Source organism: Sturnus vulgaris, chromosome 25 (assembly GCF_052056855.1).
Source record: "Sturnus vulgaris isolate bStuVul1 chromosome 25, bStuVul1.hap1, whole genome shotgun sequence".
Taxonomy (NCBI): domain Eukaryota; kingdom Metazoa; phylum Chordata; class Aves; order Passeriformes; family Sturnidae; genus Sturnus; species Sturnus vulgaris.
Window position 1 is genome coordinate 6,838,136 of NC_142267.1, and position 22,933 is coordinate 6,861,068.

At 52.8% G+C, this 22,933-nt stretch overlaps 1 protein-coding gene across 1 annotated transcript in view; it reads right to left on the minus strand.

The window, feature by feature from the left end:
- Positions 1-16,300, minus strand: part of IGSF21 (immunoglobin superfamily member 21) — a 39,562-nt gene extending 23,262 nt beyond the window's left edge. The window contains exon 1 of the mRNA XM_014888433.2: positions 15,951-16,300. Within this exon, the coding sequence (XP_014743919.2) occupies positions 15,951-16,014 (64 nt within the window). The 5' untranslated portion in view covers positions 16,015-16,300. The remainder of the gene's footprint in view (positions 1-15,950) is intronic.
- Between the last annotated feature and the right edge of the window lie 6,633 nt (positions 16,301-22,933).

The following is a 22,933-nucleotide window of genomic DNA, read 5'->3' on the forward strand; positions in this document are numbered from 1 at the left end:
CTTTGGGTTCATTTTTCTCCAGTTAATGGGATGCAGAGCCTGCTGGATCCCATGGATGTATCCAGAGCCTCTTTGTGATGGGAATCAATATTTGGATCAATCCTTTGGATCAATCCATGGATTGAGCGAGGCCCCTTTGGCCTCTCAGCCCCTTTTAAATGAAGATGAAGTGAGGGAACCACTTCATGTCGGGGACAGCCGGGCCCCGGGGGCTGCTTCCCACCACATTCCGTGGGCAAAACGTGTCGGAATTAGGGAGCGATGAAATTTTATGGATCAATTCATTCCGGAGAAGCTCAGGCTGCTCCATCCCTGGAAGTGTCCAAGGCCTGGGTGGGCTTGGAGCAACCTGGGATAGGGGAAGGTGTCCCTGTCCATGGCAGGGAATGGGATGAAATTAAAGGTCCATCCCATCCAACCGGTTCCATGATTCCCTATTTTAATAAAATATGGATAAAACCATCCCCCAAACACAGCTTCTAAGGATTTTAACACCTAAATAAATTCCATAGAGATGGATTTTAACTGCTGTCCAGCTTCCCTTTTTTCCTGAAATCCCAGATTCCTCCTAAGCAAAATATCCCAAACAAAAGATATCCCAAAACATCTCAGTCCAAAGAAAAAGGATTACTTCCCAATTTGCTCTGTGCTTGATTCCCAATGTCCTTGTGTCCATGGGAAACATCTCCAACACCACCTGAGGGCTTCCCAAGGATTGATGCTGATGGATCTCCAGGAAAAATAATTTTTTTGGATTGGTTTTCTCCTCATGATGAGCTCTGGAGTCACGTTTATCTTCTGAAGGGCTGGGATTGGCTCTTATCAGCTTCGAGATTCCAGCCACTCCAGAGGCAGCACAGAAATGAGGAATGAGATCCAAATGGATCCTGCTGGGCTAAAAACGTTCCAAACATTCCGGCTCCATGGGATTTTCATCCCCATCGGCACAACCTTAGCACAATGCAGGATTTCAGATGGAAAGGGAGAGTTTGGGCACTTTGGGAGTGGAAAAGCCACGGGAAATTTGGGATTTGGGAGCCTCCCAGTGCTGCCATGTCCCATCTCTCCAATTCCAATCTCCGTCCTCTTTCCATCTCCTCCTTCCCACATTTCCACCTTTCCCTGCCCAGTTTCTTTCCCACAACGACTCAAGCCCAGCTCTTTCCATGCCCAATAAATCCCAAAAAACCTCCAGCTTTTCCACCTTTGTTGAGCACGTCCCGACAAACAAATCCGTGTGGGATTGAGCCGTTGCAATCAGCTCCGTGGCTTGGGCACAGACTGGAATAAATCCTCAAACGTCTTCATCCGGCTTTTTCCAAGCTCCTCGGAGCTGTTCCGGCTCATTGGAGCACGGGATGAGGGAGCCCGTTCCCAGCTTGGCTTCGACTCGCGGCGTCGATTTCGTGCTTGTTCGACATCTCCGGCACAAATCCCCAGGGAATGTGGTGTTCCAGGAAAAAGATGGATGTTTGGAGGGAAAACTGTGACGGCTTTGGCTGGAGGGAGCCCAGGCCCTGCTACAAAGCCCTGGAATGGCCTTGGAATCACTGTTTGGATGCTCAGGGGGTCCCTTATTCTAAAAATCTGGGTGTTTCCTGGATACTCTGATGTAATTCCATGGTGGTTCCAAGGGCCACATCCTGCCCATCCCGAGAGCCAAATCCAGTGGCTACAAAACCAGGGATGCTGGAAAAGTGAGGACTTCAGGATGAATGCAGGAAAAACAGGGTTGAAGGGAAGTGACAGCCACCAGAAAATCAGGATCAGTTGAATTTGGGAACTGTGTACCTGGGATAGATGGAACCAAACCAGGGATGCTGGAAAAGTGAGGGTTTGGGGGGTGACCACAAGAAAAACAGAATTGGAGGGAAGCAACGTCCACCAGAAAACCAGAATCAGTCAGACTTGGGAAGTATTTCCCTGGGATGGATGGGAATTATCTTCTGTTTGGGACAAAATTCCATCAACCCCAAAACTGGCCCCCCATCCCCCCAAAGAGAATCCACCTCCATGAAAACACACAAAGAAGGATCCAAGACCCTTCCAAGACTTGGGAAACCCCTCCCAATCCCAAAACTCCGTAAATCAACTCCATCAAGGCACAGCCAGTGCAGAAAAGATGGATTTTCCCAGCCCACGCTGCTTATCAGCTGGAATGTGGTGGCTGCATTGATATTCCTGGTGATTTATTGGATTTTATCCCCCTGCCCGCACAGCTTGGGAATGCAAGGCTGTAAATCACACACGGAATATTTATCTCCGCATGGGAAGGATGTTTAGGAGCATTTACCAAAGCACTGGGAAATTTTATTTATAACTTCCCCCCCCTTTCCACTCCCAACATTTCCATAAAATCCCTCGGCCTCCCAGAGGTGAGGGAGGGGGGAATATTTTATCTCCACACCTTCATCCCACTGGTATTCCCATAAAATAAAATGTTGGACATCCCTCTAGAGCTCCCACAGCTGCTCAAAACGGTGGCTTGGGTTGGGTTGTTGGGATTTTGGGAAGAGTTTGGGATGTGGGTCAATGGGTTGGGATTTTGGGAAGAGCTTGGGAGGGGTTGTGGGTTTGTGTTTTGGAAGTGCTCAGGATGGGTTGATGGGTTGGGATTTTGGGAAAACTCGGAATTGGTCCTTGGGTTGGAATTTAGGGAAGAGCTTGGGATGGGTTGTTGGGATTTGGGGAAGAGCTTGGGATGGTTTACTGGGTTGAGATTTTGGGAAGAGTTTGGGATTGGCCATTGGGTTGGGATTTTGGGAAGAGATCAGGATGGTTTATTGGGTTGGGATTTTGGGAAGAGTTTGGGATTGGTCATTGGGTTGGGATTTTGGGAAGAACTTGGGATGGGTCATTGGGTGGGGATTTTGGGAAGAGGTTCTGGTGGGTTGTTGGATCAGGATTTTGGAAAGAGCCAGATGTTTGTCATCATTCCGCTGTCATTTCTCCTGTACCTTTAACCCCTTTTCCTCATAATCTAAGGATTTTTCCAGGTTTTTCATTTCGTTTGGATCATTTTGGGCACTGTCAGAATCGAAAGCGATGCCTCATCCTGGGAAAGGTGGGAAGGTGAATCCAGCAGAGCCAAATTCCCTCCAAAACCTGGCACCATCCCTAATTTGGAGTGATGGCTCTGCTGGCACCTCATGGCCTCTTCCCAGATGTTGGAGCAGCTGCGGGAGCCAAAACGGAGCTGAAAATTCCACAGGGTGGGGTTGGGTCTGAGACGCCTCGTTTGATAAATGGAGATCGTGCCCCTCATTTGCATTTATGCAAATATGCAAATCAGGGCTGATTCCCAGCTGCCAATCAATACTCCCAGATAATTAAAGCAGAATCCCCCAAATCAATCACTCCCCGATTTTATTCCCATTCCATGGGGTGAAGCCAATGGATTTTGGCTCCACAGGTGGGAGGTGCCACCTCTCATCCCAGATTTTCCCTTTTCCCAATAAACAAACCCCGTTCCTGCAGGATTTCCCGCTCTCCCATGGGTTTCCTCCACATCAGCTGGATTTTCCTCTGAGTTTTTCACCTGGAAGTGCTTCCAGCCCCAGTGTGGGCTGCAGGGCAGAAATTCCCTCCTGCTGATAAATCCCAGGAGGGAATACCTTCCTCCTTTTTCCAACAGGTCCCAATGAAACCTGAGAACTGTAAAAAAATCCCAATTTTTCCTTCATTTCCCCCATTTTTTCCAGCTCTCCCCAGATGCCCCATGGATCACTCTCCAATCAATTTCCATGATTTTCATCTGTCCCCAGCAAATCCAAACCTCACCAGAAGGGGAATTTTCCTACAATCCCAATTTTACCAAGCAGGAGCAACCACTGACCACCAGATTCAGTGGAATGCCTCCAGAATGGCTCAACATTCCCTAAAATCCTTCCAGCAGGGCATGGTGCCTCCTCAACACCTGGATTAACCTGGATTAACGCTCCAAACCGGAATGTCCAGGTGTCCCAGGGCTAAAAAAATCCCCCCTGCTCTGCTTTTCCCTGATTTTTAATCAAGCAGCTCCACAGAAAACACAGCGGGATCTGATCTCCGTGTGCAGATGTGGAATTAATCCCGACGTGAGTGTGGCAAGAGAAGGAGAGGCCGTATCATAATCCTGCACTGGAAAAGATTGGAAATGGGATTTTTCTTCACACCAGCAAATTCTCAGCCCTCCTTTTCCAGCGGCTCAGCTCTGCATCCTGACAAGGAAGAGATTCCCAGCCAGCCGGATGCTCCTGGAGTTTCCCAGGAAGGTGCACCCTCCAAATGCTGTCCCTGGGAACAGGGATTATGGAAAATCTCACCTGGGATAAGGATTTTATCCCCAGCCAGTGGTGCTGTACAAAATCCATCCCAGGAATGCAATTCCAGAGTAAAAAAGGGAGTTCTTGAACCTGGTGTTCCTTTTTAGAGGCCCAAACCAGAGCTGAGGGATTGGAAAATTGGGAAAAAATCCCAAACCCGTGGCAGAGTTCAGTTGGTGGTTTGGGAGGGATTTGCTGGCAGCAGCCGAGGATTTTCCCTCTGTTCCAGCCCTGTTGGGATGAGGATTATGGCACCAGCAGCCAATTCCTGGAAGCCACGGCTCTAGGTGTTAATCCTGGCTGGAGTTAATCCCAGTGGGAATAATTAACACAGTGGGAAGCAGCCGGGAGCTGCTCCCTATGCCTGGAAGTGCTCCAGGCTGGGTTGGAACAATGACCTATGGAAAATGTCCCTGTCCATGGCAGGGGTGCAATGGGAGGAGCTTCAGTGTCCACCCCAACCCAAAGCATTCCATGATTCCAGGTCTTTCCACGCCTCACTTGGGAAGGGGATAGCAAGATTTTCTCCAGCTCATCCAAGATCCAGGGAAATCCCATCCCAGAGTAAATGCAAGGTGTTACTGGAGACCCCAAAAAATCCCATCTCAGACTGGGAATAACAGCAAGGAGTTTTAGAGACCCCAGAAAAGCCTGGAATAACAGCAAAAGGTTATTTGAGATCCCAAAAAAATCCTGGAATAACAGCCAGGGATTATTGGAAATCCCAAAAAATCATAGGGTAACAGCAAGTGGTTTTTGGAGATCCCAGAAAGTCCTGGAGTAACAGCAGGGGGTTTTTAGAGATCTCCAAAAAATGATGGAATAACAACAAGGGGTTTTTAGAGATCCCAAAAAATCTTGGAGTAAGAGCAGGGGGTTTTTAGAGATCCCAAAAAATCCCATCCTGGAATAACAGCAAGGAGTTATTAGAGATTTTTAAAAATCATGGAGTAACAACATGGGATGTTTGGAGATTCCAAAAAAATCCCATCCTGGAACCACAGCAAACGGTCATTGGAGATCCCCAAAAATCATGAGTAAGAGCAGGGGGTTTTTAGAGATCCCAAAAAAATCCTGGAATAAAAGCAAGGAGTTATTTGAGATCCCAAAAAGTCCTGAAGTAACAGCACAGGGTTATTTGAGATCCCAAAAAATCCCATCCTGGAATAACAACAAAGGGTTATTAGAGATTAAAAAAAAAAACAAAACAGGAGTAACAGCCAGGGGTTATTGGAGATCCCAAAAAATCTCATCCCAGAGTAACAGCATGGAGATATTGGAGATCCCAGAAAATCCTGGAATAACAGCACAGGGTTATCAGAGATGCTCCTGCTCCCAAAAATAACCCCAGGAAGGAATTTTCCCACCCAAAACTCCCCAGTCCTCCCTAAAACTCCCCCTTTTCCAGTTTTAGCAGGAGAAGCACAGGCTTGGGATGGGAAAAAGAGGAAAAATCACGAATTTCATCAGGGAAAGTCAGAGGCTTTTGGATTGGAAGCCCCCGTTGGGTTTCCCACCAATTCCAAGCAGGTTTTCCCAAGCCCAGGTGGCCCTGGAGAAGGGGTGACCCTGACCTGGGTGACGAATTCCCTGATTTATGTCTCCACTTGCAGGAAATCCAATTATCCCAGATTTTGATTGGTGACAAATGAGGAGCCATTGATCCCCCCCTCCCTCCCAGCTGTCGGCTCCAGGCGATCTCCGCTCCTTCCATCAATTCCTGCATGGAGGAGCCGGGAGGGATCATCATTACTGATATTTTGGGATTTTTCCTTTTCTGAACTCCCTCTCCAGAGGCACAACCTCGGGCAGAGGAAGAGGGAAAATAAACCCAGTCCATGTAGGAATCCCAGGAGCTCCAAAATTCATTTTGTTTTTGGAATTCCCAATGTGATGCGCGGCTTTGTCCCAAAAAAATGGGAAGGGAAGGGAAGGGAAGGGAAGGGAAGGGAAGGGAAGGGAAGGGAAGGGAAGGGAAGGGAAGGGAAGGGAAGGGAAGGGAAGGGAAGGGAAGGGAAGGGAAGGGAAGGGAAGGGAAGGGAAGGGAAGGGAAGGGAAGGGAAGGGAAGGGAAGGGAAGGGAAGGGAAGGGAAGGGAAGGGAAGGGAAGGGAAGGGAAGGGAAGGGAAGGGAAGGGAAGGAAGGAAGGAAGGAAGGAAGGAAGGAAGGAAGGAAGGAAGGAAGGAAGGAAGGAAGGAAGGAAGGAAGGAAGGAAGGAAGGAAGGAAGGAAGGAAGGAAGGAAGGAAGGAAGGAAGGAAGGAAGGAAGGAAGGAAGGAAGGAAGGAAGGAAGGAAGGAAGGAAGGAAGGAAGGGTTGGATTTTTGGCACAAACTCCTCCACACCCTCCATGGCAACAGCCAAAATTCCTATCAGGATTCTCAGCTCCGGGATTCAGCCCTGGCCTGGAGATGCTTCTTCCAGGCACAGGGACAAGGGGTGGCTGCATCCCAAACTCTCCCTCATCCCCTGGGACAGCTGAGATCCCTCGGGATCCGCCTGGTCCAGCCTCATCCAGCTCCGCTTTTCCCATCCCCTCCAGCCGCCTTCCCTGGAATGTGATCACGGCTCCCTCTCCTCCGGATTCACACTCCGTGATTGATAATCCCTCTGCTGCCCCGGTAATTCCGTGTCCCTAATGGGATTAACGGACATCTCCCTCTTCCAGCCCCGATTCCAGGCGCTGATTCCTGACACTTCCCTGCTCCCACGGAGAGGATGTGCGGGGCTGTTCCCTTAATCCCGATCCATCTCCACAGGGTTCTTCCCTTAATCCCAATCCATCTCCACGGGGCTGGGAAATCACTGCTAATTAACACCTCTCCCGGAAAATCACGGCTAATTAACACCTTTCCCTCTCCCAGCACTTTCAGAGCTGTCCCATTATCCATGTTTGGCTTTTCCCATTGATCCCGAAGGCTGAGGGAGCAAAACCAGCCCTGATTCCTCCTTTAGCTCTGCTCGTGGAATGTTGGCAGTTTTTGAGATCCTTTCCCGACGTTCCAGGGGTTCTCCCACCCCTGGTTTTGATTATCCTGAGATGGAGCAAAGCTGGAAAATCAGAAGGAGATTTTTCCGTGGCTCCACATGGTGTCTGTGACTCCATGTTCCCAAATCCATCCCTATTCCTGCTGCAAAGCTCCCATCCCAGAGCCCGCCAGGACACAGAGCATCCTCAGACAAACCAAATATTCCCACTTTTCATCCCAAATTTCCCTGCTCTTCCTGAAGACCCCAGCCTGACCTCCCAGCCAACCCAAGGAGCGGGACCAGGAATAACAGCGGCAGCCAGTCCTTGAAAAAGAGGGAAAAGCGCCCAGCAGAGCCTCAGATGCACTGGATGTGCCCGGAGGCCGAGGCTCCGCGTTAATAAAACATAACCAAGCGTGGGATCATCCAATATTCCTTTAATTCACTGCTCCCAGAGGGGCGGGAAGAGAGACTGGGAATGCCAGAGGTTTTCCCACTCACCGGGGCGGAGAGGAGCACCCGGGACATTAAACAGCTGGAAAAGCCCTCCCTTCCCATTCCCATTCCCATTCCCATTCCCATTCCCATTCCCTTCGTGTGGGCTGGAAGTGCTCTCCTTCTCATCCCCAGCCCATTTTCCAAGCTGGAAGTGCTCTCCATTCCCATCCTCATTCCCATCCCCATCCCCATTTCCTCCCTCCCCCCGAGATAAAATCATTCCAATCAAATACTTTCAGCCCAAAAACTCCAGGATTTTTTCCTCCCGTTTTTTTTCTCCCTGCAGGAAGCATGGAGCAGATCCAGAGCAGGATCCATGCAAACCAAGAGCAGCTGGAGCATCCCAACCATCCCATTGTTCCAATCCTCTCTCTCCCATCATGGAATCTCCCAGATTTTCCTGCCCTAAAGAAAAACAACCCAGCAAATTCCAAGCAATGGGAATGTTTAATTTGGGAAGTGCTTCCTGGAGCTCCTCCCACCTCCCACTGCCCATGCTAATTACAGTGGAAATTTGGGAAGAATCCCAACGATCTCCACTCCTCACAAAATGCTTCCCTATGGAAAAGAAGTCGGAATAACGCAGGGAGACGCAAACAGAACTTCAAAAGAGTCACCAGGAGCTGGCATTTATGGAAAACATCTCATTATCCAATTCCAAAGGGAAGGACTCTGAGTGGAGTCAGAGCGCTGGAGGCTTTTCCATGCAGGATGGGCTCTCTGGGGCCCTGGTTCCCGGTGGGAATTGCATCCTTTGCATCCTTTCTGGAGCAGTATTGACCCATTGCCCGGTGCTTTTCCAGCAGCAGATCCAGCCTTATATCCCACATGGAAAATCTCACTCCCTAGTGGATCCAGCCTCGTATCTCACATGAAAAATCCCATTCCCCAGCAGATGCAGCATTATCCATCCATCCCACATGGAAAATCCCACTCCCCAGAAGATCCAGTGTTTCCATTCCCCATGGAAAATCCCAATTCCCAATGAATCTAGCCTCTTATCCCACATGGAAAATCCCTCTCCCCAGTAGATCAAATATCATATCCTGCATGGAAAATCCCTTCCTCAGTGGATCCAGTGCTATCCATCCATCCATCCATCCATCCATCCATCCACCCATTCCCCAAGAAAAATTCCGCTGCCCATAATATCCAGTGTTTCCATCCCCCATGGAAAATCCCACTCTTCAGTGGATCCAGCATTATCCATCCATCTCCCATGGAAAATCCCTCTCCCCAGCAGATCCAGTGTTTCCATCCCCCATGGAAAATCCCGCTCCCAGCAGCTCCCTAGGAATATTTTGGGCTCCTTGGCCTTTCCCAGCCCCCCAAACCCTCCCACCCGTCTCCGAGTCACAGGGTCCTCCTGCAATCCAACATTCCCAGTTTTATTTTTAGGAGTAAAGCCAGGAAAGCAGCCAAATTCCACCCCCGGTTCTCGGGATGCTCCTGGAGCTGTGGAGGGTGGGATGGCAGAGCCCAGGCACGTGGATCCCACATGGATCCCGTGTTCCCACGTGGATCCCGTGTTCCCACACTTTGTGTGGTTCCATCCACAGGGAACGGTCATGGCTGGGCCTGAAAAAAGGAGGAAGATTCTCCTTAGAGCAGTGGGAGGATCCCAAATCCCAGTCCAGGAATCCAGGCTTGGAATCTTCCAAAGCCTTGGAGCTGAAGCTTTGGAATGATCTCTCCAGATGAGCAAAGCTGAGCTGGGAATTTCAATCCCAGCAAAATCCCTTCCCAGGCAATTCCCATCCAATCCATGGGGTTTTCCTAAAGGAAAAGGGCAGCCACAGAGAACTTGGGACAAGGAAGGGGAACATCTCCACAAGAGGCTCACGGGGAGCTCATCCCCATCCCCCTTATCCCGAAATCGGGACGATCCCAAGGGTTTTGCTGGAATTTGCTGAGCTGGATCCTTTGTGCCCCTCTCCTGCTGTCCCAGTCCCACCAGGAAGGGCCAGAGATTCCCAAACCCATGCCAGGACATCCCATGGTGACAATCACTGGCCAAAAAATGTCCCTTCTGTCACTTCCCTCTTTTCCAGGTCCCAGCTCCAGGAGCAAATCCCACCTTGGGACCAGCCTGGCACGAGCAGCCTCCAGAGCAATGCCTATCCATAAATCCAGGGTTATCCATGGGATTCATCCCAAAAAAAGCATCTCCATGGATGGGAGACCACCAGGAAGCAGATCCCTCATTCCCCTTCATCCCACCCATCCCTCTGACCCCAAATTCCCCCCACGGAGCCTCTCCCTGGATCCAGCCCTTCCCTGGGGCTGCAGATCCTTGGAAAAGGAACAAAGAGGTGGAAAAGCAGGAGATGCATCCCAAAGCATTCCCAGCTCCTGGCAGGATCGGAAGCTGCTCCAGGATTTGTCCACGAGCACAGGGAGGTGAGAGCTCCCTGTGTGCTTTTAATCCCCTCTGCCCAGAGAATATTGACCAAAGAATTATAGGAATGGGAAATTATTCCGGAGGTTTGGGCAGGAGACAAACAAATTCCCCCGCTCCATGTGGGATTTTCCAGACGGAGAAGCTCTCCCGGCACCAGAGGAGCCAAAATGTGTGGCCTGGAGTCCAGGAAGGGCTCAGTAGAGCCACATTCCCACCTCCATTCCCTCCACCATTGTGGAGTTGTGGGGTTTCCTGGCATTTCCCCAACCTCCCCAGAGCTGAATCCAAGCTGGGAGTGGGAACGAGGCACCTTCCCTGATCCAAAGGCTTTGGAGAGCCCCCAGTCTCTAATTTGATAAACTCAACAATTCCAAAGAGGGAACAACAGCCACAGATTATTATCCCTGCCTTTGGAATCCGCCCGCCCTTGGCATTCCCGCCGGATCCGGGCTCCAACGCACTGAAAACAAGCCCGTGATTGACGGGTTATTTTGGGAAAAAAAGAGGGGAAAAGTGGGAAGCAGAGAATGGAATGGGAGCGCCAGGCACGAGCTCGGAACGAGCCCGGCAGCGCCGCCACAAGCAAACAAAAGGGCACAGAGAGCAGCTGGATCGGGAAGGATTCCAGCCCCATCCGTCCCTCAGCTGCATCCCTCCCGCCCGATTCGCCAGCCGGGAACTCGCACGGCTGGAGCTGCCTCCCAAAATTTAGGATTTGGGGGCTCCTTCCCTCGTTTTGCCTCTCTGTAGGGTCTGAGTGCAGAGCTGGATGTGGCGTGGCCGAAGTCAAGGATTTGTCTTGGAAAATTGGGAACAATCCCAAAAATCCCCTCACTGGGAGTTGCGAGGGGGTGGTGCTCATTCCCCACCACCTGCTCCAACCAGGAATTTGTGCCCATTCCCAGCCATCCAGGGTGGGATCCAGCTCTATTCCCAGCTCCCTGTGGAGCACTGCCGGAGCCTCGGGAAGATCCTTGGCTCTTCCTCAGCTGAATTCCCAACCCAGACTCACTGAAACCCCACTCTTATCCCGAGAGATTTCCTCGGCAGATCCCAGAGCACGAGGTGAGAGCTGGTCAAGCATTCCCAAGTCAAGGAAATCCCAGCTGGAAAGAGCATTTTTGTGGGAAAAAAACATCACAGGCAACACCTCCATGGGAAGGGGAGGCTGGTGGGAGCATCTGGATGCTCCAGGGCCATCCATGGATTTGGGATGCAAGGTCCAGGCAAGGCCTGGAAGTGTTTGGAGGCACCTGAGAAGCTTTTTCCAGACCTGGAAAAGTCCCACAGTGGTTCATGGGAATCTCCTAAGGTTTAACAAGAGCAGGAGGGGGCAAACAATCCCTGGGATGGATCCAGGCTGGGATGAGCACATGGAGCAGCTATGGGAGAAGGATCTGGGGGTGCTGGTGGGGGAGACCTGGACCTGGAAACCTCCAGATCCCATGGCTGATCCCAGAGCAGGAAAATGGGGAATTTTGCCCTCAGGAGCAATTTTGCCCTGCTGGAGCCAGTCCAGAGGAGGCTCCAGGATGATCCAAGGAAAGGCTGGGAATGTTGGGAATGTCCAGCCTGGAGAAGAGAGAAGCTTTGGGTTGACCCAGTTTTGAACTTCCAGGACCTGAAGGAGCTGACAAAAAAGATGGAAAAAATTTCTCCAGAAGGGCCTGGAGTGACAGGACACAGGGAATGGCTCCACAGTTCCAGAGGGGAAATTGAAATGAGTTATTGGGAAGGAATTCCTGGCTGTGAGGAAGGCCCTGGCACAACATTCCCAGAGAAGCTGTGGCTGTCCCTGGATCCCTGGGAGTGTCCAAGGCCAGGTTGGGCATTCGGGCTTGGAGCCACCTGGGGCAGTGGGATCTGTCCCTGCCCATGGAATTCTCACCCAAAGCATCCCGGGATTCCAAGGCTGAGGAATATTTAACAGCCTGTCAGGCTCAGCTTCAGGCTCCCAGCCCCTGGATGGGAATTCCTTATCCCAGGCCGAAGGGCACTGACAACATTCCAAGCCCTACAGCATTCCCTGGATTCGGTTTTGGTGGATGCCACTAATCCCAAGGGAATTTGGGGGGGAGAGGGTGAACACCCCCAAACTGAGCCTGGGGGACTTTGGAAATGCTCTGGGAGCAGCCACAGGAGCTCCTGCACAGAGAAATAAAATCAGGAATATCTCCCCATCCCGAAGGTGCCGATTCTCCTGGAAAGGCACAAGGACAGGGAAGATCCTCGCTGGAGTCACAGCTTTTCCCGAGCTCTGGATTGGAAGTGGCAGCTCTGAAACGCAGCTGGTGGGAAGAGGGAAATTGGGCTAATTGGGAAAGGGCAATTAGCACAGCGAGGGGGATTTTCCGAAGGGGCTGCGTGGCCTGGATTTACCCGGAGAGGCTCCGTGGGAACGTGGGGTTTGTGGAAATGGGAGGGAAAACTTCCAGAAAAGCCAAATGACGGATTTGATGGGAAAAGCGTTAATAGGAAAGGACGGCGGGAATGCGGGATGGATTTGGGGCATCTGCAGGTGAATTAAAGCAGGATTTCATCCCTGCATCTCCTTTTCCCTCATTCCCCCTGGACACAATTCCCACCAAATTCCTCCTTCCATTAAAAAGAAACATGAGCAGGTGTCTCCCCCCACCCTGGGAAAAGCCTCACACTGTGTTTTCCCTCTAAAAACAAGGAAAAATTCCAGGTTGGAAAAGGATCCACCCAAGGGGCTCCCTGTCAGCTGGGAAAATCCCTGCCAGAAAAACCTCGGAGGGAATGGAGAGGGGATAGAATTCCAGGTAAAATCCCAACTGCAAAGGGCTTTTTCCAAGCTGAGTTTTTCAGGAATATCTCCAAGGACAGCTCCCTGCAAAACCCAGGAGCTTCAAACACTTGAATTTTCCCCTTATTTTTTCCCCCGGCTGGGGGTGGGAAGCAGAAGCCAAAGCAAATCCCACCGGGATAAAGCCACTGGAAATCTCCGGGAACGAGACACTTTTATCCCTCCCACGGCCCTAAAACAGCTCCCCCGAGGAGCCCTTTATGGGGCCGTACCAGCCCTGATCCCAGAACCCATGGATCGGGGGGAAAGGGCGCTTTTCCAGCTTTTCCAGTCCTTTTTCCAGGCACTCCTCTCCTTTTCCATGGTCCAGCGCTGCCTCCTCCGCGTGGCCTCGTTTTTCCCTCCTGACGGCTCCTTAACCCACTTAGCCCCGGCCGCGGCGGCTTTTTTGGCCAAAGGAAGAGGTTGAGCCGGGGACAAAGGGGAAAATAAAAAGCTGGAATACCCGGGGTGATGCTCCCGGAGGGCTGGAAAACACCTCGGGAATGATCCCGGTACCGCCCGGCTCCGTTCGGGGTCACAAAAGGGATTTCCTGACCGGGTGGGGGATGCAGAGCAGGGCTGGAAACGCCCCCCACCCCCCAAAAATAACTTCCCACGGATGGTTTGGGGGGTGGGAAGTGATTCCAGCCGAGATTCCTGGGGATCCTCCGGGATGCGGATGAGGAGGTGGATGAGGGGACAATAAAAACAGGCAAAATTCCCCCCCAAAAATAAGAGGGTTTTGGGGACACACGGCAAATGTAGGGATGAACAGCGGGAATTGGGGACGTGCCCAGCTGGATCTTGCCGGGGTCTGGATCCCTTGGATTCCTCTCCAGCCGGGATCGCGGAGGGGAGGGCACGGCACGGCGGCGGCTCCAGCCAAGGATGCCGTCAGCCAGGAAAAAGCCATCTGCCCTCGGAAATTCGGGAATGGCGAGCGCTCTGCCCCCCGAAATCCGGGAACAACGCTCTGCCCCCCGAAATTCGGGAACAACGCTCTGCCCCCCGAAATTCGGGAGCAGCTCAGGCCCAGCTGCCCCGAGCAAAGGGAGGCGCCCCCAAACCGGGATTTGGCCGGGATTTGTGGCTGGCTGAGGGACAAACAGAGCTCGGGCTGGGATTTTTGGGACAGCTGAGGGTGGGAGGGGATCACAGAATTCCAGGGTGGTTTGGGTTGCAACCCCAAAATGACCACAGGGACGGGAGACGCTGAACACGGCGGATCCTCGGGATGCAGCGAAGTTCCAGAGGGGTTTAGGAGCCCAAATCCAGCTGGTGGATGCCCAAACCCAAACAATTCCCGACACTGGATCCATCACTTCCTAACCCCCAACCCCTCCGGGTTCTCCGAGCTCCTCCAGCCCTTCCACAAACCAACTTTGATCCCTTTTTTCACCCCACAAAATAAAAACCCCCTCACAAGCAGAGATTTCCCCGCAGCCGCTCTCAGGAAATCAACAGCACGAGAGCAGCCGCCCGATCTGCGGCGAGAAAAAGCAGGAGCGAGGCAGGAAAAATGATCCCTGCGCCAGTGACAGACAGCTGGAGCTACGGGAAAGCCGGGGGGATGCGTTGTTCCTTGGAAATTGTCTATCCATGACCTTAAAACGGCGGCGGAGGAGAGCGGGGAGGGAAGGGAGGGGAGGCAGCCGGGGCTGGGTTTGGCACAAGTTCCCCCCTTTTCCCGAGCAGGTTTTATTCGCGATGCTGGGATCGTGGGATGCTCGGGATGCTCGGGAAGGGGGCTCGGAGCAGCAGCCGCAGCCCGGCAGGACCCAAACCCCACCGCGAAAGGAGAAGAGGGATTCAGGGAATTCTCTGCCCGAGCCAGATCCCGGCTGGGCTCGGGCTCTGCCGTGCCCGGGGGATGGATCGGGAGCAGGCGGGGAAGAATCGGCTCCTTTGTGTGGAGCTGGCCCCGCGCAGCCCCGCAGAGCCGCGGCTCCCCCTCCCCGCGCCCTGCAGCGCCTGCCGGCGCTTCCCGGAGAGCAAAAAGTCCATTAAAAAATCCAAAAAAATAAATTAAATGGGAGATGCGGAGCAGGCTCCGCTCGTGCCTCCATCTCCCGGCGCCTGGAAAAGCTCCCGGTTTCCTTGGGCTGGGGAAGGAGCGGCCACCTGAGACCCCCCGAGGGGAATTTGGGGGGAAAAAAGGAGGGAATTCGCCTCAAATGGACACGGAATGGAATTCCACGGGTGGGCCTGAGGCTGCGGGATGCGAGGAGGGGAAAGTTTCCTTCCCCGGGCGGTTTCCCCTCCCTGGAGCCCCCGGTTTGGGGCTGGCGTGGGGAGCGGAGTCCCGGGGATTTTGGGAGCTCGGGAGCTGCAATCCCCCAGGACAGCGGGAATTTGGGGGATGCTGCTCCTTGCTCGGGGTTTGGGTATCCCAAAGGGGGCAGGAGGGGCTGCGATCCCCCCAAAATTGAGCTCGCGGGGGTCCTCAAAGCACACCCTCCCCTCCTCCCCCGTCTGGAGCAGGGCTGGGATGCGCAGCCGGAGCTCGGGAAAAGGGGACACGGGGGTGACCCCATGGATGAGACCCCCCCGGTCTCCTGCACCCCATTAATGGTGCCCCATAAACAGCTCCCACCCCGGTGCCCCGTTCATGGTTTAAAACCAGTGCCCGGTCAGGGGGTGCCCCACTAAAATCCCCTCCTTAGGGGGTGCCCCATTAACCGATCCCACACCAGTACCGGGATATGGGGTGCCCCATTAACCGATCCCACACCAGTTGCCGGTTATGGGGTGCCCCACTAACACCTCCAGACCTCGTCCCCCAGTACCAAACCGCAATTCCCCACTCCAAACCCCTTCTCCTCTCCATAGGTGCCCCCCCACGTCATCACCCCAAACCCCAGGGCGGGGGCGCCGAGCCCCGAGCCCACCCCGTGACCGGAGGGGTGCGGGGGTCACCCCATCCCTCCCGCAGTCCGGGGGTGTCCCTGTCCCCTCGGGGGGTGCCACTCACCCAGCGCCAGGTGCCGCAGGTGCCAGAGCAGGAGGCAGAGGGGCAGGGGGCTCATGGCGCGCATGGTGCCCGCGGGGGGGGCTCAGCGGGGCCCCCGCGCCGGGGGCCGGGCGGGCATCGCGCCGGGCACGGGGAGGGGGCTTGGCCCGGTCCGGTCCGGGAGAGGAGGGGTCGGGGGCGCTCGGCCGGGTTCGGGAGGGGAGGGGGCTCGGTCCGGTCCGGGAGGGTCCAGGAGAGAAGGAGAGGGGGCTCGGGCCGGTCCGGTCCGGGAGGGGCTCGGGCCGGTTCGGCGCTGCCCCCCCGGTGCAGCAGCAGCTCCGGCGCCGCCGCTGCCGCCCTTAAGCCGATTTGGAGCAGCCGGAGCCGAGCGGGGCTGGAGCGGCCGCCCCCGGCCCCCCCCGGGCTGAGCCCGCCCCCGGTCCGGCCCCCGGGAGGGGCTGAGGGGGGCGGGGAGCCAGGGAGGATTGGGGGGGATGGAGCGGGGGGGGATTCACGGAGGGATGCGGGGGGATGGATCCAGGCGGGAATGCAGGGGGGGATGGATTTGGGGGGGAATCCGGGGTGGGGGGGAATCCGGGAGATGGACGGGGGAGGGATCGGGGGGGGTCGAGCCGGGGATTCACGGAGGGATGGGAAGGATGGATCCAGGAGGGATTGAGGGGGGGATGGGGGGGATGGATTGAGGAGGAATGCAGGGAGGATGGATTGGGGGGGGGGATGTGGGGGGGATGGATTGGGGGGAATGCGGGGTGGAGAAGGATTGAGGGGGAATGCAGGGGGGATGCAGGGGGGCTGGATTGGGGGAGCGGAGGGGATGCAGGGAGGGATTTGGGGGGCAGGGGGATACTGGGGGCTGATGGAAGGGGCCACGGGGATGTCGGGGAGGGGGCACAGGATGGGCTGGGAACGGGGGGGGTGACAGGAGGGGGGACACGGCAGGGTGGGGGGCGGCACGGATGTGGGAGGCGTTGGATGCAGGCAGGGATGTGGGATGCAGGGACGGGATGTGGGATCCAGGAGCAGGAATGTGAGATACAGCAGATATTGGGATGCAGGCAGGGGTGTGGGATGCAGAATAAGGCAGGGATGTGGAGTCCAGGATGGTGTTGGGATGTAGGAGCAGGAATGTGGGATACAGGAGAGATTGGAATGCAGGCAGGAATGTGGGATACAGGACTGGGATATGGTCAGGAATGTGGGATATAGGATTGGGATGCAGGCCAGGATTTGGGATGCACGATAAGGAGCAGGATCCAGGAGCAGGAATGTGGGAGACAGCAGATATTGGGATGCAGGCAGGGGTGTGGGATGCAAATAAGGAGCAGGATCCAGGCAGGGATGTGGAGTCCAGGATGATGTTGGGATGCAGGCAGGGATGTGGGATGCAGGGTTGGGATGCAGGATCCAGGAACAGGAATGTGGGATACAGGATAGATTGGGATGCAGGCAGGGATTTGGGATACAGGATGGGGTTGGGATGCAGGGTTGGGATGCAGTTTTGGGGTATGATCAGGGATTTGGGTACTGGATTGGGAGCAGGATGCAGACAGGGATTTGGGATGCAGGACTGTGGTGCAGGCAGGGATGTGGGATGCAGGGTTGGGATATGCTCAGGAATGTGGAATACAGGGATTGGGAATCCAGGCCTTGTCCTGGCTTTCCCAGGAATAAAAGGGAGAGGAAAATGTGGCGCTCCTGGGGCCATATCCCATAAAATCAAAAAAATCCCAATAAACCTCAGCCTAAGGAGGTGGCCCTAGAATAAAACTGGGCCCAGCCAGGCTGTCAATATTCCCAGGAAAGCCAGGACAAGGGGAATCCATCAAATCCAGCCCAAAATAAATTGGGATTTGATTCCCAGAAGCTCTGGGACTGGGGCTTTTCCCAAAAGATTGGAGGTAGGGGGAGAAGGGAGGGAAAATACAGAAATTCCAGGAGTTCCTGGATTTAACTGGATGGGGTTTTGCATGGATCCAGCAGAGACTGATTCCTGTCAGGGAGGGTTTTTTTTGGGAATCAAATCCCACCAGTTTGGATCGGACTGGTGTTACTGGTTGGGCCGGAATTCCAGCTGGTCACAAAAGCCCTGAAAGCCAATTCCATGGAAAACCTCAAAAAATCCTCCCAGGATCTTCTTTTGTTTGGGACAAAACACTGGGACAGAGTTTTGGAGTCACCCATCCCTCAATGCCTGGAAATCCTGGATAAAACCAAACCCCATCCCAGATTCCCAAGTTTAGATCCTTCATTTTCCCCCTCACAAGTTTTCCATGAAAAACAGAAACACCAGGAGTGAAAAATGCCCAGATCCATTGCCATGAGGTGACTCAATCCAGGACTTTTTCCCACAGCTGCCAGAGCCCAAAGTCTGGCTCTTCCCATTCATTTTTTCATGGAAAAACTCAACAACCACATTCCCAACATTCAGCTTTGCCAGCATTCCCACTTTCCTGAGCCAAGGGCTGTTCCCATGGCTGGAACATCCCTTTGGATGGGAGTCACCCCTGGAAGAGGAGGTGAGGATTTCCAGGAAGCTGGAAATTGTTTCCCGAAGATTCAACAGCTCTGCTACCTCCTTGGAAAACAAAAATAAACCAGGATTTTAAAAATTCCCACATTTCCACACCTTCCTAAAGGGAATTTTAGCTTCTTTTAGCACAACCTCGCCTCGGAGCCAAACTCACGATCCGGTGGGAGAAGGATAAACGGGAATAACCCAGAATGGTGGGAGTGGGATTTGTTTTCCAATGGCAAAGCTTCCCTGGCAGCCTCCAGATTCCGCAGGGAAATCCCGGGAGCAGCTCCCGGTCCATCAGACGGCTCCCAGTACATGGGAGCAGACAGGAAACGCTGGGAATTGCGGGATACCAATCCCGCCGTGTCCGGATCGCTCCGATTTCTCCCGGCTTTTAATTCCCTGTGAATCCAGCGGCTGGTGGGAGCTCCCTTGGGATGCCCCAGGGAATTCCCAGCCTTGGGAAAGGAGGGAATGAGCTGAGCCGATGGGGAATGCCAATCCTGCCTCATCCAAATGCATCCACCAGGACGATTATTCCCGATTTTTTTTTCAGTAAATAAGGATTTTCCCTCGTTCTCTTCCAAAGCTGTATGCCTTCACGCCTTAAAAAAACCTAATCTGTTTTTGGATGGAGCTGGTGCCCTCCTGTCCTTCCCAGATTCCCAAGGGATTGATCTGGCCTGGAAAGCCAAGTCCAAGCCTCATTCCTGGCGTCCCATGGGAGCAGCCAGAACCGGGGCAGCGCATTCTGGGTGAGGCTCCTCTGTTTGCCCTCGGAGATGGGAATTTGGGCCAGAAAGAAACTCCCAAAGGGAAAATTTCCCAGTCCCTCTTTTTTTTCCCCCTGACCTTTCCAGAACAAATCCGGGGGCAAAATCCCAAATTAGAGAAGAAAATCCCAAAATTAGCAAGAAAGTCCCAAATTTTGCAGAGAAACTCCCAAACTGGAAGAGAAAACCCCAAATTTAGGAGGGGAATCCCAAATTTAGGGAGAAATCTCCAAATTTAGAGAGAAATCCCTGAATTTAGGGAGCAAGTCTCAAATTTGGGGGAGAAAATTCCAAATTTGTAATAATCAGGAATTTATTCTGTAGCATCATCCTGGGGAACAAATCCCAGGGAGAAAGTTTTGTTGGAGCATCTCCTCAGAAAAATTCCAGGGATTTTGGAGCAGGAAATCCATCCTGGAATGGAGTTTGGAAAGGAGAAACCAATAAAAAATGGGAGGATTGGGATGAAAAATCCCCTGGTGACCAAAAACTGGGAAGGGCACCAAGAAAATCCAACAGTGGGAGCAAGGAAATACCCGGGAATATCCAGGACTCCCGGAGCTGAGCTGGTCACCAGCTCCAGCCACTGGAAAAAATCCAAGGAGCTGGAAAAAACTGGGGAATAGGGAGGGGAAAGAAGAGAAAACTCGAGGATCTCAATGAATCCAGAATTTTAAAAGGAATTTCCTTGGAATTGAGGGGATGAAGGATGGCGTTGGGTTCCCTGTGAATTTTTTGGGATTGATCCAGTTCTCTAGTGTAGAAGCCTGGAAAAAAGTGGGAAAAGGGGGAAGACTCCCAATTCCAAACAAGGCCTGGTGAAGGATGAGAAATGGAGTTGAACACCAAAATTCCTGCCTGAATTAGGGAAGTGGATTTGGGATTTCAGCTGGATTTGGGATTTGATCCCACAGTTTAGGAAGGGAGGATTAATTGGAATTTATCCTGGAGGGATCCAGGAGGACAGAGGGTTGGTTTTCTGGGAAGAAGGGCCAGAAGTAGTTTGGGAATATTCAGGGATAAAACAGAATCAGTGGATGTGGAATTTTTGGGATAGAGGGAAAGGACAGGGTTCCCAAGCCTGGTTCTGCAGCACTTGAGGTGCTTTTTAGGCATTTGGCAGCTCTCAAAAATTCCCAAAAATTCCTGTATATCCTCATTCCATGCTCAGTGCCATTTCCAAAGGGGAATTTTCCAGTGATAATCCCAAAAAACCTGTCTGCGACTCCAGCCAATGGGAAACCCCCTTGGAACATTTTCCAGTCCCAAATCCCATCCATGGAATTCTCTCCCATCCAGACAGACACAGGGACAGACAGAAAACCCCTTGGAAAACAAGTTCCACACCGGCCTGGGGCTACTCCCTAAAAAAATTGGAATTTTAGGAAATGTTAGGATATTTTGGACATTTTTTGGGAGCATCCCTGGCTTTGCACACGTGCCTCCTTCCTGTTCTTCTCAGTTTTTCATGGAATTTTTTCCCTGCAGGCGACCTGAGCCCAGCCCCCACTGCCACCTCATCCCGGAGATTTCCATGATTTTTTTCTGGATGTCCATCCCCATCCTTCTCTTCCCAAGGTCTCCCAGGTCCTCTTTGTTCCCGGTGCTGGAGCTGCCAGGAGTTGATCCCGGTTTATCCAGGATATTTCTATAGGTAACAGGATGATACATTCATTTTTCCATGGAAAGTCACTCTTTGAGGGGATTTTCCTTGGGAATTCAGAGATTGCTGCCCTGAGCACTGGGATATTCCCAAACTGGGAATGCTGCTGGCAGCAGGAGCTTTTTCAGCTCCGCCTCCATCCCCAAATCTTGGGAAGAGTCAAGGCCAGGAAGACTCAGCAGGATAAATGGGATGGGACAGGTCCCTGGAGCTTGTAGGAATGTGACAGGAGTGGATCCAGTGGGATTCCCACGCCTGGCACTGGCATGAGCAGCTTTTCCAAACATTCCCTGCTCCAAAGGCTCGGAAGCAAACAGAGCCAGGGCTGTGCAAACAGTGATGCCGTGGGATGGATCCTGGGATATTGACACTCCTGGAAAAGCAATCCCACATTCCCAGCTGGCACCTCCCAGCACAGCTCATCCCTGATTCCCAAATTCCTGCCCCATCCCTCATTCCCTGCTTGGCTTCCTACTGGGGAATTCCTGCTGCATCCACAGCCCAGAGGGGTCCCTGTGCTTCCTTTGGGAATTCCAGAGCCTAGAAGCATTGCTCTGTTTCCCTTGGGAATTCCATATCCTGGAGGGATTGCTCTGCTTCCTTTGGGGATTCCTCCTGGGTGCCACGGCGCTGGAATTTGGGAATCGTTGTCAAATCCTGCCCTGATCATCCCATCCCGGGGCCTTCCCATCTTCTTGTCTTCCCGTGTTTCCATCTTCCCATCGCTGCGGTAGCAGCCGGAGCTGGGACAGGAAACATCCACGTGGAAGTGTCAAAATTCCAGCGGGATGAATCCCGTTCCCGTCTCCAGGAGAATCCCGGCGCCTCTTTCTCCACGGACTGCAGCGTTTGGATCCCAGCACGGGATCCCTGGAGCTGGAAAATCCCACTTGGATTTCCCCATTCCCCCTGCTCCCGTGGGGAGCAGGCATGGTTTGGCTGCTCCAGACTGAGGAGGAAGCAGGAACAGGGCAGGAAAAGCAGGATCCTGAATCCCGCGTTTTCCCTTCTGTATTTTCCCGCTCCTCCCATCCCTGCTCCACCTCCCAGCGCCGGGAGCGGGATGAGCCACGGATTGCGGATCCCGGGAAAGAGATTTGATAAATATGGAAATCGCTGCTCCTCGGGCAAGAGAGGAACGGGAGGAGGCTGGAATGAGGGATTGAATCCATCCAAACACCTGGAAAGGAGCTGGAGAAAGCAGGGCTGGGAAAAAATAGGGAAAAAGCGATCAGGGATGATTTTCTTGGAAAATGAATCCAAACCATTGCACACAGGAAGGGAAAAGAGCTCAATCTGGAGAATAGATCCCAAATCCAGAAAATAGATACCAAATCTACAAAGTAGATCCTAAATCCACAAAATAGATCTCAATTATGGAAAATATATGCGAAATCCAGAAAATAGATCCCAAATCCAGCACATATATCCCAAATCTGGAAAATAGCCCCCAAATCCGGAAAATATATTCCAAATCCAGAAAATATATCCCAAATCCACTACATATATTCTAAATCCACAAAATGCATCCCAAGTCTGGAAAATATATTCCAAATCTGGAAAAGAGACCTCAAATCCACAAAATACAGTCACATTCCAGCTTTTTACCAAGTAAAGTTTCCCCCAGGGATTTTTCCAGCATTTCTGACTCCTCCTCTTGATCCTTCATCTTTCCCCTATCCCACATTTCCCAGGGCCAGAATTCCAGACCTCCAGGCTCTGTTCCTGGATAAATAAATCCAGTCTTGGCCGTGGCCCTTTGGAGAGGAGTTTTTGCAGGACACCCAGCTTTGGGAATGTTTCCCCCATGGAATAAATCCCAATTTTCCCTCCAGGGCATCCAGGAAAATTCCTTGGTGTTTTAGCAGGAATACACGGGAGTTTTCCCCAATTTTTCAGCCCCAAAATCTCCCCAATCCAAGGAAAATCAGTATCTCTATAAAAGGTGGGAATAGGATCCATGGGATGGGAACACATCCCCGGAGTCAGAGCGATTTGGGAGAGCCTAAACATGACTTTGGAAAAGAGCCAG